The 17,908-nt window shown below is 43.5% G+C and overlaps 1 protein-coding gene across 3 annotated transcripts in view; it reads left to right on the top strand.

Moving 5' to 3' along the window:
* The first annotated feature begins 303 nt into the window (after nt 1-303).
* The window catches only part of LOC122558570 (uncharacterized protein KIAA0895-like), a 39,807-nt gene continuing 22,202 nt past the window's right edge, over nt 304-17,908 (top strand). The window contains exons 1-3 of one of the 3 annotated variants that reach the window (XM_043707318.1): nt 304-592; nt 11,797-12,408; nt 16,940-17,083. In XM_043707318.1, coding sequence (XP_043563253.1) covers nt 11,851-12,408; nt 16,940-17,083 — 702 coding nt within the window. In that variant the 5' untranslated portion in view covers nt 304-592; nt 11,797-11,850. The other 2 variants (XM_043707317.1, XM_043707316.1) reach the window with 2 other exon arrangements.

Below are 17,908 nucleotides of genomic sequence, written 5' to 3'. Positions count from 1 at the left end.
GGCTGGTAAAAGATAAAGTCGCCACAGTCCCAGAGGACCATCTGTCATTAAAGAGAGACGACGGTGGTCGGTTTAACCCGTGGGCTTGCTGCACTCCGTACCATTGCAAACATCTGACAGTGCCACAAGCCATGTGTGACCCGCCAGGATCGGTAAAAGAGGCGAGCTGGCAGAGGAGGGCTGAATCTCAGACTCTGGCGTTTTTTTTTCAATTCATTCGTCCGCGGCAGCCGCAGTAATCCCCGCCCTCTCGGCTCAGAGCTGCGGCTGCTGTGTGTGTGTGTGTGTATATGGGGAAGGTTAAGGTGGGCCGCACTGTGAATCCCTCTGAATCTCATTCCTGTGGGAACGGGGCAAGTCGAATATCCTGTGATCGTCTGCTCCATGTCTTGAGTTAATAATAGCAAGCGTTGTCAGCTGCTTCCCTTCACATCCTTCCCCTACTCTGTCTTAGAATAGCGCCTCCTGCTTCCTCTGCACAGAAGATAAATCCTGCAAATGGAAGGTTCTTAAGCCAAGACTCCCTCCACCGCGAGAGGCTTTATCTGTATATGTATTTTTGGAGGGAGCACGCTTTTATAACGGCTGACATGTAAGTGGGACGATTTTATATCCTCTTTCCCACCTCCAAATAAAAAGTCCCAGATCGGACATTTTTGTCCAGGCACTGTCGCTCTTCTTAAGAAAAGTGATATTTTCAGATATGTCTGGGGCAGTTTGTGGGGGAGAATTCTGCGGCAGGTGGGATTACAAAGAGTGCTAAAATCGGCTGAGGGAGAGCCAGCATCGATCGTTCAGTGTGTGAGAGAGAAAGGGACTGTTTATTGTGGGGAATGATTCCCGCTCTGTACTGTATGAACGGCATTGTCTAACAGTCTGTTAATTGGACAGTCAGCAGGCGGGCCCATTGTCAGACCCGCCTTCACACACTTTTGCCACAGAGTTCACTCTGATTCTGATTGTCCGCCGTCCTTTGTTTACCAAGGAGCGGTGCAGATGCTGAAATGATCTGGCAAGCGGAGCAGTGTAAGTTTATGTTTTGCTTGTCTGTGCTTTGTTTACCTGCTCCCCATCCCTTCACCATCCCTGCTTCTATTGTTTGTTCCTGACCCACCCAGTGTCTGAGATTGACTCGGTGGCCGGAATTGAGGAGCAGTTGTCAAGTTGCAAGCAAAGGCGATGACCAGGGCTCCGACAGACTGATGTATGTTTGTGGAATCCGGAGTCAGGGCAAAATCAACGCCCAATGTTATTGTCTGCCCAGCTTTGAAAGGGTTCAAAAAGCTCTCTATTTCCACATTGTTTCAGCAAAAAAGTACTATTCTATTCTATATGATGTCGACTGACAGATCTCAGCAATGCCTAAACTACGGGTCGTAGAGTGGCAAGTTCGGGTTCGTGATTTTGAAAGAGAGAGAGAAAGATTTTCAAAAGATTTATGTAGTTGAGTCTACAATTAAAGATACACAAATACTGGTACTCGGGATTCAATCCTCTCTACCAGGGCATTTACATCCAGAAGTATGGTATGTGCAATCTGAATATGTACAAAATGTTTTTTAAAGTGCAAGAATTTATTTAAAAATCCAGAACATACAATATATGCAATCTGAATATGTATAAAACCTTTTTAAAAATTCAAAAAAAAAACAGAGCATGCAGTACGTGCATTTTTAAAAAATCAAGATTTTATTTAAAAATTCAGAACATACAATATACAAATTTTTGGAAAAAAAAAGAATTTATTTAAAAATTCAGAAGAGTCAGTAGGTTGCAATCTGAATGTGTACAAAACGGTTGATTTTTTTTATTTAAAAATTTCATGAATAATGCTCAACATTTCTGGAATTTCGGATCTTCAAAAGCCCACAGTCCGTCTGGAGTGCTGAACTGAAGGATAGAGAACAGCTTATTAAAACAAAGAGCAGAACAAAGGAAATGGGGAGGGGGCGTGGGAGACAGCGCTAGTGCGGACACAAGAGGAAAATGGAATTTCCCAAGAAATGCTTCAGTAGCGGTTCGGAGGGGGTTACGTTACAAGGACGGGCGAAGGAATGAGGGACTGAACAGCTGGAGGAGGCACAGAATATGAGAACAGTGCAAGATTGATAGAACAGTCGAAATGGTAAGAGCGAGAGAGATTTGATCCGGGCTTGAGGGCAGAAGATGTGCTCATCCCAACAATCTCCGAATTTGTGTGCAAAGTAAAGGAGATCACACTCTGCAGGCTCTGCCATATTACAGATTGGAGAAAGTCACGGTAGGCAAGCAGATAGTGCAGTTCCTGTCACTCGCACGGGAAAGCGCCTGGGCTATAATAGAAGCTGGGGTGGGAGAATGATCTAAGAGTTTCGCATGGGGATTGGTGCTATTTGAATGCTGGCGCTGTGTAAATGCAGGATATAACGGAAGAAGGTTGGCCGTATGTAGAGTTTGATGGGGATAGAAGATTTGTTCTTGCGGTGCAAAACTGCTCCCATCCCACTGTCTGGCATCCAAACCACTCCCTGAAAACAGAGACTGAGCAAAGTTTCTATTCTCTCTGGTGAGCCTCTGGTACTATCTTTCTGAAAAGGTGCTAGCAACTTGAGTCTTTGAGTAGATAGAGTTTTGAGATTACAATCAAGGCCCGAGTGTCTGTTTTGTACTTGGCTCCACTTTCCAGCCTGCTCTTTCTATCCCTACTGAGTTAGAACCTGGAAACAGGCCATTTAACCCACACCCACCCTCTGAAAGGCATCCCAATCAGACCCAAGCCATCCCTGTGACTTTGCATTTCAACCTAGGCTGCACCTCCATGGACACTACAGGCCAATCAACCTTAGCCACACATCGTTATGACTGTGGAGGAAACCCACATAGAAACATGGAGAACGTGCAAACTCCATACAGACAGTAACCCAAAGCTAGAATCGAACGTAAGACAGCAGTTACAACCACTGAGCCACCATGCTGCCCATTCCTTGGAAGTCCAATGATCTGTTTATCTCAGTTCGAAATATATTAGGTGATGCCTGCAATCCAAGTATTATCGTCCCTTAAATATGGAGACCAAAACTGCACACCACTTTCCAGATAGTCCAGATAGAAAGATGTTGTACAGCTTCTCTTCCAATCTGGCTGTGATTAAAAACCAACATGTGATTTGTCTTCCAAATGGCTTGTTGTACCTGCATTCTGATGTTTTTACACTGCAGGAACAAGTGCACACAGGTCTATCTAGATGTCAACTGTTACAATTTTCATGCTTTTGGGGAAAAAAAACCTGCCTTTCTATTCGTAAAACCAAAGTGAATACCCTCCTCTCTTAACATAATTATACTCAATCTGTCATCTTGTCCACATGCTTAACATACATGCAATTGTCAAGGTGAAAGTGGGGACTGCAGATGCTGGAGATTAGAGTTGAGAGTGTGGTGCTGGAAAAGCACAGCAGGTCAGGCAGCATCCGAGGAGCAGGAAAATCAAAGTTTCAGGCAAAGGTCCTTCATCAGGAATGAGGCTGGGAGAGTAAGGGGGTGGAGAGATAAATGGGAGAGGGGTGGGGCTGGGGGGGGGAAGGTAGCTGAGAGTGCAATAGGTGGTTGGAGGTGGGGGTAAAGGTAGTAGGTCAGAAGGGAGGGTAGAGTGGATAGGTGGGAACCATACTTGTAGCATCAGTCAATATCTTGCTCTCTGTTTCTTTGGATAAGTCATTAATATTGTCCACTGTACCAAATGTGGTCATAATCTATGAGGTTTTGTTGCTCATTTAGCCCCCTTCTGGTTTTTCAAGAGTTCAAATTTAAAAATAACCAACAGCAAAGTTTTAGTCTTAAAAATGATAAAAGGTTATTTTATTGCACAACTATTGTTGAATGGTATTGAGTAAAAAGTGTTCAATTTATTCACCCCCAAACAGGTACAAAGATTAAAAATAGGTCTAGATAAGTGACACTTATAAGGATGGAAATAAGATCAGCCTATTATCATTGCAAGCCTGGGTTGATTGAAGGTTTTTCTTTCCAACGTGAAAGGGTTGCAAATTTGAGGTCAGAATTCAGCCGCCACAATGCCTTCTGTATTTGAATAGTTGGAGGTTTATTGTCAGAGGTACTGCGTGGAAGAGAATGCTCCTTTTATTTTGCTTCTGAGGCATCCAGATTGATAGACTATTTCAATAAGACAGATCTTAGCTGGTTTGTGATTTTCCATCTTCCCGTCCAAAACTCTTTCTCTCTGATTTTGTTCCTCAGAATTCTTCTTGGAGTTCTGATGAAATGATGTCTCACATAGCTTGGCTTTATCACAACCAAAGCAAAATGGCTGCTAAGTTAACGTTTGTAGTATTTTTCCACAAAACAAAGTCACTTATACTGCAGTTCCCTCACGTTTCTAAATGTTTATCACTTTTAAGAGCAAACATGTACCAAAATATAATAAAATGTGATACAATGTTAAGCAAGTGAAACTCTCAGATTCCCTGTGTCAAATATGGTTCAGTGGCAGTGTTCTTGGCTCATGAGCTAGAGGTTTCTGGGGTTAAATCCAACTCTCCAACTTGAGTACCTAACCCTGTGTGTCACTTGAGAGAACACTGCACCAACTAGGAGATAGTGAGGACTGCAGATGCTGGAGAGTCAGAGTCGATAAAGTGTAGTGCTGTATAAAGCACAGAAGGTCAGGCAGCATCTGAGCAGCAAGAGAGTCAATTTTCCAGGCATAACACTTAATCAGAACTGGGGAGGGGAACGGTGGCTGAGAAATAAAAGGGGGGGGTGGGGCTAAGGGAAAGGTAGGAAGTGATTGTGATGGGTCAGTGAGAAGTGTGGAGCAGATAGGTGGGATGGAAGATGGACAGGTAAGTCAGACCAAGAGGGCAGAGCCGAGTCGGAGGGTTAGATCTGGGATGGGGTGTGGGGAGGGGAGATTTGGAAACTGGCAAATTCGATATTGAGGCCGTGTGATTGTAGGCTCCTGAGGTGGAAGAGGAGGTGTTCCTCCTCGAGTTTTCAGGTGGCCTTGTTTAGGTGGTAAAGGAGGCCCAGAATGTCATGAGGGGGAGTGGGATGGGGAGTTGAAATGGATGGCCACTGGAAGGTGGGGATGGTTGGTGCATACAGACCAGAGTTGTTTTCTGAACCATTCTGTGAGTCCTACCTGTCCATCTTCCTATCCACCTATCTCCTCCACACTTTCCACCGACCTATCACCATTACCTCCTACCTTCACCACCTATTGCCATCCCACCTACCTTTCCCCTAAACCCATTTATTTCTCAGCCCCCTTCCCCCTCCCCAGTCCTGAAGAAGGGTCATGCCCGAAACGTTCACTCTCTTGCTTCTCAGATGCCACCTGACCTGCTGTGCTTTTTCCAGCACTACACTTTTTCAACATAGGGCACTGCACCATCAGAGTTGCTAACTTTTGGATGAAAGGTGAAATCAGAATTCTGCCTGACCTCTGTGTTGGGTGCAAAAGATACTGTGGTGCTATTCAAAGAAGACCAGGAGAGTTCTCAGTTGCCCTGGTCTATATTCATCCCTCAACAGATACCTAAAGCACATTAGAAATTGAGACCCTTCTTCTTTTTATTCATTTGGGGGGGGCATGCTGGCTATCCAGCATTTATTGTCCATCCATAGCTGTCCTTGAACTGGGTGGCGTGGTAGGCCATTTCAGAGGGCAGTTGAAAATCAACCACATTGCTGCGGGTCTAGAGTCACATGTAGGCCAAACCAAGTGAGGATAGTAGTGAACAAGATGGCGTTTTCCAACAATTGGCATTGGTTTCATAGTCATCAGTAGATGCTTAACTCCAGACTTTTTTTATTGTTGAATTCATCACATGGAATCATCTGCCATGGCAGGATTTGAACCCTGGTCCCCAGAACATTAGTTGAGTCTCTGGATTAATAGCCCATTGATAATACCATTAGGCCATCGCCTCCAAGTACGAGGGCTGTGTGGAATTCAGTAGAGCCACGAGAACAAGATCAAATGTAATGGAGCCTAAGTGATAACAAAACCTTCTTTATGAAGGTTGAAAATGATATATTGTGTTTGCTATGATGACAAGGCACTAGAAAAGTGGAAGGTTATTCATGGTAGCTGCCCCAAGGAAGGCTTCCATTATCAGAGAGATCAGCTTTAAAAGGAATTTTGAAAAGCACATCAGACTTGATCTTTCTGAATCAGAGCTTTTTGCAGAACAAAGAACAAAGAAAATTACAGCACAGGAACAGGCCCTTTGGCCCTCCAAGCCTGCGCCGATCCAGATCCTCTACCTAAACCTGTCACCTAATTTCTAAGAGTTTGTATCTCTCTGCTCCCTGCCCATTCATGTATCTGCCTCGATACATCTTAAATGATGCTATCATGCCCGCTTCTATCACCTCTGCTGGCAACGTGTTACCGACATAATTGCAGCATGTGGAGCCATTGATTTTCATTAATACATCATAGCCATTTCCAGCCCATTATATACAATGAAGAGCAAGATATTATTAGTAGCCAAACAAATGTCTGATAGTTTGAGGGAACAGAGCATTTGTGGACTGAATACCAGTCATCATTAGCTATCTGCATCAAAAATAATTATGAGCCCTTTCTCCTGCCTCTGTTAATCACAGAGAGCCAGTCACATTTCACAAATGAACTCAGCAACTTTGTGTTCTACTAACTATGGATTCAGATCTGTTATCTCTCTCCTAGTCCAGGATTTTTTTTTTGATGTAATTAGTTGACAGCTTTTGATAAGAGATTTCTCCCCATATTTTTTATGTTGTAGTTGGAAAATAAAATTCTCCAATGTCCAGTGTGTGGCTTAAAGACTAACTTAAACTCTCATCTCACCCAGTATTTTCTTAACAGCAGTTTGACTTGAAGGCCTGATAGGCATACATTCTGCTGTACATTGTCTTCATTAAATAGTCTATAGCACAATGTACTGTGAGAAACCTATATCTGTCCACGTCCATGGTCTATACTATAGCTCATCAAGGAGCAGTAAAGAGATCAGGAGCGAATTGCAGCGAGAACTTTACTTATCGGTTGGGGAAGTAACTGTGTAATAAGCAAAGGGTTGGAGACAAAAAAAAACTGCAAATGCTGAAATCCAAAATAGGCAGGCCTGAAGAAGGGCTACACCTGAAACGTTGACTTCTCACCTCCTGATGATGCCTGGCTTGCTGTGTTCTTCCAGTCTCCTGCCTGTCTATAATGAGCGAAAGGAGCAGGAACTCCTTAAATGTGCACAATAATAGTTTTCATCAGTGTACTTTCAGCCCAATGAGGAAAGAATGAGTGATAGACCCAGTTTGGGAAATTACATGAGACGAATGGCATATATTTCTTTGGAGTGTGTTTTGGACACAGTGGTCAAACTGTTACAGCACAGAAACAGACCCTTCGGTCCAACCAGTCCATACTGAACATAATCCCAAACTAAACTATTCCCACCTACTTGCTCCTGGCCCATATCCCTCCATGTACTTATCCAAATGTTTCTTAAAAGTTGCAATTGTACCCACATCCACCACTTCCTCAGGATGTTCATTCCACACGTGAATCTGAACCTTAAAAAAATGTGCCCCCTAGCCTTGAACCCCCCCCCCCCCATCTTAGGAAAAGGAAAATTACCATTCACTCCAGCTATACCTCTCACTATTTTATAAATTTGTATCAGGTAGGCTCTCAACCTCCTACAGTCCAGTGAAGAAAGTCCCAGCCTACCCAGCCTCTCTTTATGACACAAACCCTCTGTACCCAGCAACATCCTGAAAAATCTCTCCAGCTTGATGTTATCCTTCCTAGATAGAGTAGCCAAGGAAAGTACAAAGAAATTCAAATGTGGAAGTATTCAGATGGGAGCAGGGTGAATTTTACTGAGTTGAAAAGGGATCTGGATTGGAATTGAAAATGATCAAGTTTGACAGTAAATGAGCAATGGGAGGTCTTTAAAGAGGATGAAGTTGTGGGAACAGGACTTTGGGAAAGATGTCAAAGCTTTAAAGTGGGTACGGAGAACAATTACTGACATGCTATCAGGGGATGAGGATCTTCAGTTGTGTGCAGATGGAGTAAATAAGGTGAAGCAATTTCTAGTGGTACTATCCAGAGGATACAGAATTCAGGTTGACTAATGAACCCAATGTGACAGGAAAGAGCAATAAATATAAAGAAGTTCTTTGTTGTGATTTGGAAACAAAATTGGATAGTTTATTCACAGTGTGGGAATGGGCATGATAGGCCAATTTGGTTGCCTTTTAGAGTTATAGAGATGTACAGCACAGACACAGACTCTTCGATCCAACTTGTCCATGCAGACCAAATATTCTAAATAAATCTAGTCCCATTTGCCAGCACTTGGCCCATGTCCCTCTAAACCTTTCCTATCCAGATGCCTTTTAAATGTTGTAATTGTACCAGCCTCCACCACTTCCTTTGGCAGCTCATTCCATACATGTACCACCCTCTGCGTGAAAAAGTTGCCCCTCAGGTCCCTTTTAAATCTTTCCCCTTTCACCTTAAACCCATGCCCTCTGGACTCCCCCACCCCGTGGAAAAGACCTTGTCTATTTACCCTATCCATGCCCTTCACAATTTTATAAATTTCTATTAGGTCACCCCTCAGCCTCTGATGCTTCAGTGAAAACAGCCCCAGCCTATTCAGCCTCTCCCTCTAGCTCAAACCCTCCAACCCTGGCAACATCTTTGTAAATCTTTTCTGAACCCTTTCAAGTTTCACAAAATCATTCCTATAGGAGGGAGACCAGAATTGCACGAAATATTCCAAAAGTGGCCTAACCAATGTCATGTATAGCCACAACATGACCTCCCAACTTCTATACTCGCTGGTCAGACCAATAAAGGAAAAGATACCAAACCTCTTCTTCACTATCTTCTCGATCTGTGACTCCACTTTCAAGGAACTGTGAACCTGCACTCAAGGTCTCTTTGTTCAGCAACACTCCCCACTCCTTACCATTAAGTGTATAAATCCATTTTGATTTGCCTTTCTAAAATGCAGCACCTCACATTTATTTAAACTAAACTCCATCTGCCACTCCTTGGCCACTTGGCCCACCTGATCAAGATCCTGTTTGTTCTGCATCATTTCAAAATTCAATGAAATAAAAAAAATTGAGGTCATTCACATCCCAACAATAAAAGGGGAGGTGATGACTAAGCGATATTATTGCTGGACCATTAATCCAGAGACCCAGCTAACATTCTGGGAATATGTGCTCAAATCCCATTGTGGCAGATGGCGACGTTTGAATTTAATAATAAATCTGGAATGAAGAATCTAATGATCGTGACAACCGTTTCCAATCATTAGGAAAATCCCAGCTGCTTCTCTAATGTCCTTTAGGGAGGGAAACTGCCATCCTTACCTGGTCTGGCCTCCAAACCCACAGCAATGTGGTTGACTTTTAACTGCCCCCTGGGCAATTCGTGATAGGCAATAAAACCTGGCCGAGCCAGCGAAATCCACATCCCATGAATGAATAAAAACAGCACAACACATATAGTGGGAAACCTTTGGGTTGAATTATCTGAATACTTTTTGCATCTCAATGTTTTTGTTTATTGTTAATGGTGCTGGAAGTGGATACGATCCCATCATAATTTTGTTTAATTAATTTTCAGCCAATTCAGCACCAGGTATTTGGTTCTTACTTTGACTTCCAAATGGAAATACAGCTTTGTTACTTCCTAACAGAATTGACTGAAGGCCAAATCATGGTCCTCAGACAGTCACACAGTTTTGACTGGGACTCTGGGTCCCCCTCATTGTTGAAGTATCAAAGCTGCGTTAGTTCAATAGTGAGAATTTGGGAAGTGACCGGAAATAAAGCTCCTAACAGCTGGTGCAGTGCTAAAGCCAGCAGCAAGCAGCCTCCTCCAAATGTAGACTTGTCAGGACAGAAGCAGATTTTAAATTTAGATCACTTGGACTGCAGTCAAATGTAAATCAGCACACCTCTTATTGAAACATGTGTTTTTCTTAACTGGTTGAATAACTGCATACTGTTTATGCCACTGTAGATATCTCCTCTTTCAAGACATTCATTTTTGGCCCACGCTTTTGACGTAATAATGTCAAATTTAGTGTCGAACTTTTATATCGGATATAATGCACAGAAACCAGCCATTTGACCCAACCAGTCCATCCTAGTGTTTCTGCAGGACTGAAGTGTTCTCTTTGGTGGAGACAGGGGTGCGGTGACAATGTCACTTGACTAATACCTAGACGTCTGCTCTGGAAATACAGGTTCAAACCCTACCATGGGATTTAAGTTCAATTAATGAATAAATCTGGAATTAAAAGTGAGTCATAGAGTCATAGAGATGTACAGCGTGGAAACAGACCCTTCAGTCCAACTCGTCCATGCCGACCAGATATCCCATGCCCTCTAGCTCTGGACTCCCCGACCCCAGGGAAAAGACTTTGCCTATTTATCCTATCCATGCTCCTCATGATTTCTCAGTGATGGTGACCATGATACTACCATTGGTTGTTCCAAAAAAACCCATCTGCTTCACTGATTCACTTTAGACAAGAAAATCTACCATCCTAACCTGGTTAGGCCTCCATGTGAGTCCAAGTTTCCAATGCGATTGAAATTTAAATGCCCTCTGAAATAGACTTGCAAGTTGCTCAATTCAAGGACAATTAAGGCTTGACCTTGCTGTTGATGCCCCACATCCCATGAAAGAATAAAGAAAATGAAAATGCTCCCTTGAAGGGCCTTGAGCTGTTCTGCTGCATCAGAGGTGCTGTGTTAATTGTTGTTGTAAAATACAACACAGCAAGACCCAGCGAGGCAAAGGAATTACCTTTCGATAATCTACGTATGTACATGTTGACCTGCCAGTATTTGAAATACACTTTACAAGTATTTGAGAATAGGATGTTGCATAAAGTCAAGCGGATTAGACCACAATCCACAATGCATTATCCTGCTGGTGAGACAGAGATGGCCATGATTCGACATGGGGACTTCCTTCTCATGCACTGTAACTTTTGTGAGCCCTTGCTGGGAGACAGCATGGAGGCCCAATTTGAACCCTTTGTCTCAGTGCCATAGGAAGTTAGCCACACCCGGAGGATTTCCAGGGTCTGCTGTGTGCTTCCCTTTTAAGACTCTGAAGTCTATTTGCTTTGGAGTTCTCATTTTGCTGTCCAGTTACAGAATGGAACCTGCAACTACCACAGTAAGGTCAGAGAAGCGTTAACTGTTTTCCGCTCTCCGCAAATACCTGCTGGGTATTTCCAGCGCTTCCTGTTTTTATTTCATGTTACCAGTACCTGCGAAATTTTGCTTTTGTGAAAGACAGTCAGTTGTCTCATTATTGCTAAGTGATCGGGAGTGATTTCTGAAACTGACACTGAGCCACTTTGCCAGATGGTCAATTTCAGTCTCTAAAACAGTGCTAAAGATTCCAATCATGTAGCCTTCCTACAGCCTTCTTGCAAAATATTGACGAGCAAAGCCTCTGATTCAGCGTGGCTCAGTGACTTTCTGGAGGAAGGCTTGTGTTGGAAGGCCATAAAACCTAGTTATAATGTCCACAGACTTTAATAAAACCAATGTGTAATCCAGCACAAGGATATCTGGCTTTCTGGGGTATTGGAGGAAGCTTTGGTGTATTTTTAACTTTAATCATGGACCGAGGTCATAGTTTCCAGCTCATTTTAAGATGGCCAATTCCACTTCCTTGGGCAGGAAGTGAGGTGTCAAGTTAAAGTGGATGTTGACTCAGTTTCACAGAGGACGTGATTTCATTTCATTTCTTCCATTTGTGCAGAGGGGTAGATCGTTAAAGTTCCACATCCCAAAATACTGCCTCCTGGCCTCGGCGATGGTGCTTGACCCAACGGCTCAGGCCTTGGCTGGGCCTCAGAAGAACAAGAGGGCGGGTCCGGCCAAAGTGCTGAAGAAAGCAGCCGAGAGAAAGAGCAGCGAGAAGAACGGGGTCTGCTCGCAGAGCAGCCCTGCTGCTCCACAGGCGGAGGGGCCTTTAAGGACTGCGTCACAGACTACGGGGTCGCTCACTTGCAGCCTAAAGGTCAACCGGGCCCTCGGAGCAGGATCGAGCCTTGTCGGTAATGGACACTGCAGCTGGATGAGGCGAAGCGAGAGCTCGTACAGCGTTAACAGCATGGGCTCTGATTGCCCCAGGACCAGGATCAGGAACGCCACGTCTCTCCCGCACATAGCTAGGTACAGTGCCCGAGAGCCACCACCCGTTAAAAGCCCCTGCCTCTTGGTGGCGCTGCGACCAATAAATGTCGACAAAGAGAAAGAGCTGTTCTTCCAGTCTAACTACACCTACAATCCTCAGTTTGAGTACTGCGAGCCCCTCAGCAGCAGCATCATGAGCAAGTACAGCGTGGCCTCTGATCGCTTCATTGAACAGGTATGAACTTCTTCTCAAGTCACTAGAGTCATTGAGTCATAGAGATGTACAGCACGAAACAGACCCTTCGGTCCAACCTGTCCATGCCGATGAACTATCCCAACCCAATCTAGTCCCACCTGCCAGCACCCGGCCCATATCCCTCCAAACCCTTCCTTGTAAACCTCCATAAGGTCACCCCTCAACCTCCGACGCTCCAAGGAAAAAAGCCCCAGCCTGTTCAGCCTCTCCCTGTAGCTAAACTCCATTACTTCCACACTTTGGCCAGCTCTAGACTTGACTGTCCAAAAACTCTCTCGGCCCAACCCATGCTCTCTAGTTTTGTACTCCCCTACCCTGGGGGAAAAGACCTTAATGATTTATCCTGTCCAAGCACTTCATGATTTTATAAACCTCTGTAAGGTTACCCCTCAGCCTCTGATGCTTTCTATGCATTTCAGCTCATTGATGAATCTTGCTGCCCACTTCCTAACTTACACCATGTCCCGTTCAGCCTTCGACCTTGCTCTCACTGACCCACATTGGCTCCAGGTCTGTCAACACCATAACTTTCAAATTCTCCTTCTTGCGCTCAATCCCTCCACAACGTTCATAGAGTCATAGAGATGTAGGGCATGGAAACAGCACCTTTGGCCCAACCCGTCCATGTCGACCACATATTCTAAATTAATCTAGTCCCAATCACTAGCATTTGGCCCATATCCCTATAAACCCTTCCGAATTATATACCCATGCAGGTGACTTTTAAATGTTATATTTGTTATAGCCTCCACCACTTCCTCTGGCAGCTCATTCCGTACACGCACCATCCTCTGTGTGGAAAAAGTTACCCCTTAGTTCCCTTTTAAATCTTTCCCCCTCACCTTAAACTGCACCTTCTAGTTTTGGACTCCCTTGCCTTGGGAAAAATACCTTGGCTATTCATCCTTTCCATGCCCCTTATAATTTTATAAATTTCAATAAGGTCATTTCTTGACCTCTGAAGCTCCAAAGAAAGTAGCCGCAGCCTATTCAGCCTCTCCCTTTAGCTCAAACCTTCCAACCCTGGCAACATCCTTGTAAATCTTTTCTGAACCCTTTCAAGTTTAACAACATCATTTCCTGTAGCAGGGCGACCAGAATTGAACACAGTATTCCAAAAGTGGCCTTACCAATGTCCTGTACAGCTGCAACATGACATCCCAACTCAATGCATTGAAGTGTACCAAATGCCTTCTTCACTACAATGTTGGCCTGTGACTTCAATGCTCCAATTCTCTCTACCCTCCTCCAGTTCAACAATTTTTACTGATCTTTGAATTTCCCTGATTCTGGGCTTCTGTGTGCCTCTAAATACCAATGCTCCACCTTTCAGACTGAGCTGAATTCCCTCCGTAAGCTTTGTCCTCTCCCCATTTTAAGACTTTTCTTCCAACTTACCTATTTTGTTTTATCACCTGTCCTCATAGACTTTTATGTATCATTCTGGTGATGAGTCACTGGACCTATAATGTTCACTCTGCTTTCTTTCTCCACAAGTCCTGCCAGACCTGCTGAGTTTCTCCAGCTATTTCTGTTTCCTTCCAGATGTTTTTTTGTGTGTAATCTTATTTGCTGATCTGGTGAAAGACCTTGGAAATGTTTACTATATACAAACAGAGTTAGGCCACTCAAGCCCATTCTGCCATTCAATACAATCATGGCGGACAGAGCACAGCAATGCCTTTTGCCCACCCCATCCCTGTACACTGGTAGTCAGAAATCTATCAATTCCTACCTCAAGCATATTCAAAATGAGCTTTCATTGTGATAGAGATTACAGTACAGGCACTATATTAATTTATGTTGCTGTTTTAGTAGTGTGCTTGCCATCAGCTGTGTAAGAACTGTGTGAATGCCTCAGGAAAACAAAGTCAATGTAAAAAATTCTGATGGCAAATTGGGCATATGGCATCGTCTGGTATGGTACTAGTTTCCGCAGGTCAAGAAGATAGCAGGTTCTGTACTGTTTGGCTATACGCCCTGCTGGGTGATGGGTCGAGGGAATGAGGTTCTGAGATGGTGTTTACAATTGGGCTGCAGTTGTCTGCAGTTTCTACCTCGGTTTACATTAGCACCATCTATCCGATATTTTGTGGCTCATTTGGATCTGTCAGTCTGCAGTTTCGCATATGATTCAATTGGACAATTAATTCCAAACTGCAGTCTGTAGAAAATTTTGTACTGCCAGGACAATTAGATTTGCTGCCTATCGCTGATCATAGGTTGGGTTTAATGGGTTTAGTTTATCAACTTTAATTTTCTTTGTGCTGCTCTGAAGGCTGAGTCATGGAAAGATTGAGGTTCACCCTGATGCTGAATAAAGCCAAATTTAGTCCTTGATCTTTGCCCTGTTCAAAGCACATGACCGGGTTATCGGTGGCGCAACTACAAGTGATATTATTGTCCTTTGGTTTGCCACGTACAGTCCATTTAAAAATAACAATTAAATAGTAGAGTCAAAGGGCAGATTCAGAAATATTTTTTTAACAAAACAATATTACCAAGGTAAGTTATTGCATTGAAGTGATGATACAGGTCTTATATTTAATTCAATTTTACATGCATATGCCTTTATGTATTTTATTTCTGCTTGTATCTTTTACTACCATTATCCATCTCCATTTTTCCCTCTCAAATTTTTTCGTTTATTCCTTGCTCTCCCGCTTCCCCAACAACACCCTTCACCCCAATCCAACTTCGCTTTCTCTGTCACAATCTCTGTTTAACTAAAAGACCATAAAGCCATAAGCTGTAGGAGGAGACGTAGGCCATTCAGCCCATCGGGTTTGCACATTACCTCATTGCAATATACTGCATTTCCAATATTATAACACTTCAAAACAACTTCATTTGTTGGAAAGTGCTTGGGCATACCTCAGGTTCCTAAATGGCACTATATAAATTCAAGAGTTACTCAAGGACTATTAAGGGTGGGCAATCCAGTGATGAATACAAGCCAGGACTTTGTTACACGTGATATCATTGCCCTTTGGTTTACCACATATAGTCCATTAAAAACAACAAATAAACAGCAGAGTCAAAGAGCATAGATTAAGAAAGGTTTGTTTTTTAACAAAATAATATTACCAAAGGTAAACTATTGCATTGAAGTGAAGGCACAGGTCTTACATTTAATTCGGTTTTACATGCATTAATTGATGTATTCAGTGAGATCATAGCTGATCTATAAATGCTCAATCTTCTTTTCTTCTGCTACAGATTTCCAGTTTGCCATTTGCCTACTATTGGTATAAGGCGTGCAAATATTGTAATTTCTCCAGAATGTTTGTCCCTTTTGTTTCCTGTGTATTTGAGAATTATTAGATTAGATTAGATTACATTACAGTGTGGAAACAGGCCCTTCGGCCCAACAAGTCCACACCGACCCGCCAAAGCGCAACCCACCCATGCCCCTACATTTACCCCTTACCTAACACTACGGGCAATTTAGCATGGCCAATTCACCTGACCTGCACATCTTTGGACTGTGGGAGGAAACCGGAGCACCCAGAGGAAACCCACGCAGGCACTGGGAGAACGTGCAAACTCCACACAGTCAGTCGTCTGAGGCGGGAATTGAACCCGGGTCTCTGGCACTGTGAGGCAGCAGTGCTAACCACTGTGCCACCGTGTCGCCCACACCACTGTGCCACCGTGCCGCCAACTGGGGGAATGGGCCTCGGCTTGACGAATGGTCCAAAAGCTGTCCTGTCAGCCTGAACAGTATGGCATCCCACCATTGCATTTTTAAAAAATTCTTAATTTGTTCACAGGAATTGTATATTACTGGCTAGGCCCAGCATTTATTGTCTCCCTTTGTTCCTATCCCTGACTGGGCAGTTAGGAGTCAACCACATTGCTGTCAGTCTGAAGTCACATGTAGGCCAGACCAGGCATGGTTGACAGATTTCCTATCCAACAAGACATTAGATTTATGATGATCGGCAGCAATTTGGGCCAACTTTGAGCCAACTTTTCCCAGATTTATTGAATTCAGTGCTATCATTCAAATCTCATGCGTCAGAGCGGGATTTGAACCCACATCCCCTGAATATTAGACTGGGATTCTGGATGAACTGATCTTGACACCATTGCACATGTTCATTCTGTCCAACAGTGGTGCCGGGCAGAAATCAAGCAGTGGAAATCTTGGCTGATTTTCTTATCCTCTGAGCTTGAGGATGCCATTAAGGTTTCTCCCCTGCCCTCCAACTCAAATTGATTTCACCTGCCTCTGCATGACACTGATATCTGTTAGTTGGCAGTGCGCAGCATTGCAGCTTCCCTTGTGCATATTCACTGAGTTGTAGGTAACCAAGGAAAACTATTTACCAGTTTACTGACTCCTTGTTAGACCTCGATCCTTGGAAGAGTCGAGTAAGAAGTAAGGAGTGCTCCATCAGATCATTAGAAACCTGTGTAAGACTAGACGGGACGCTACTAACTGTGGAAGAATCTGCAGAAGATGCTGTGAAGTAACCAAAACTCCATTCCCTCATCTTTCTTCCAGGCCGTTCGGATCATGAAGAGCGTGGTGAAGATGTATGGCAGCTATGAGAACTTTGAGGTGGCCACCGGGGGCGCAATGCTGTCAAAGAGTAAAATATGGACCTGTATCAGAAGTTACATGAGGAAAGAGGGATGCTCTGGAGAGGTGAGGGAGATGATATGTCGATATGTCTGAGTCGTCATGAAATGTGCATGCCTGCGCACAAATATCTGACTGTTTCTTGTGTGTGTGTGTGTCTGCGCATGCATGTTTGCTTTTCCAAACACCAGTTAGTGTGATTCATACTTTGTTGCTGGTGTTTCTCTTCAATGTGATTCGTTCATCCTTGGCTATGGTATTTCATCATTTAAAGAATTTTAAAAATCATTTCCTGGCTTGTATTCATCACTGGGTTGCCCATCCTTCATGGCCCTTGAGAAACTCCTGAGTTTATATAGTGCCATTAAGGAACCTGAGATCTGCCAAAGCACTTTACAATGAATGAAGTTGTTTTGAAGTGTTGTACTATTAGAAATGCAGCACATTGCAAGGCCCCACTAAGGGTAATGACCTGATAATCTGATAATTTTTTATTTCATCTTTCAAATAATCTCAATTGAGGGATAAATATTGGTCTGAACCCCTTTACTATTTTAAAGGATTGGTATTGGATCTTTATGAAAGATAGATCCAAAGGACCCTCTGTCTATCATCTCACTTAAAAGGCAGTATCTCCAGAAGTGTACCATTCATTCAGTAGGGCTTCGCTTTGGTGACTTTCTCAAATGGATGCAACAGGTCTCTGTTTTGAAGAAAATCGAGGGAGTCTCCCTTAGAATCACCATCAACATTTAGCCCTCAGTCAAGATGTGAGAAAGTTAAAAATCGCACAACACTAGGTTGTAGTTCAACAGGTTTATTTGGAAGTACTAGCTTTCAGAGTGCTGCTGCTGCATCAGGTAGCTGTGGAGTAGGATAATAAGAAATAGA

Source organism: Chiloscyllium plagiosum, chromosome 17 (assembly GCF_004010195.1).
Source record: "Chiloscyllium plagiosum isolate BGI_BamShark_2017 chromosome 17, ASM401019v2, whole genome shotgun sequence".
Classification (NCBI taxonomy): domain Eukaryota; kingdom Metazoa; phylum Chordata; class Chondrichthyes; order Orectolobiformes; family Hemiscylliidae; genus Chiloscyllium; species Chiloscyllium plagiosum.
Note: the sequence above shows the minus strand (reverse complement) of the source record. Positions and strands in the feature narration are given on the sequence as shown.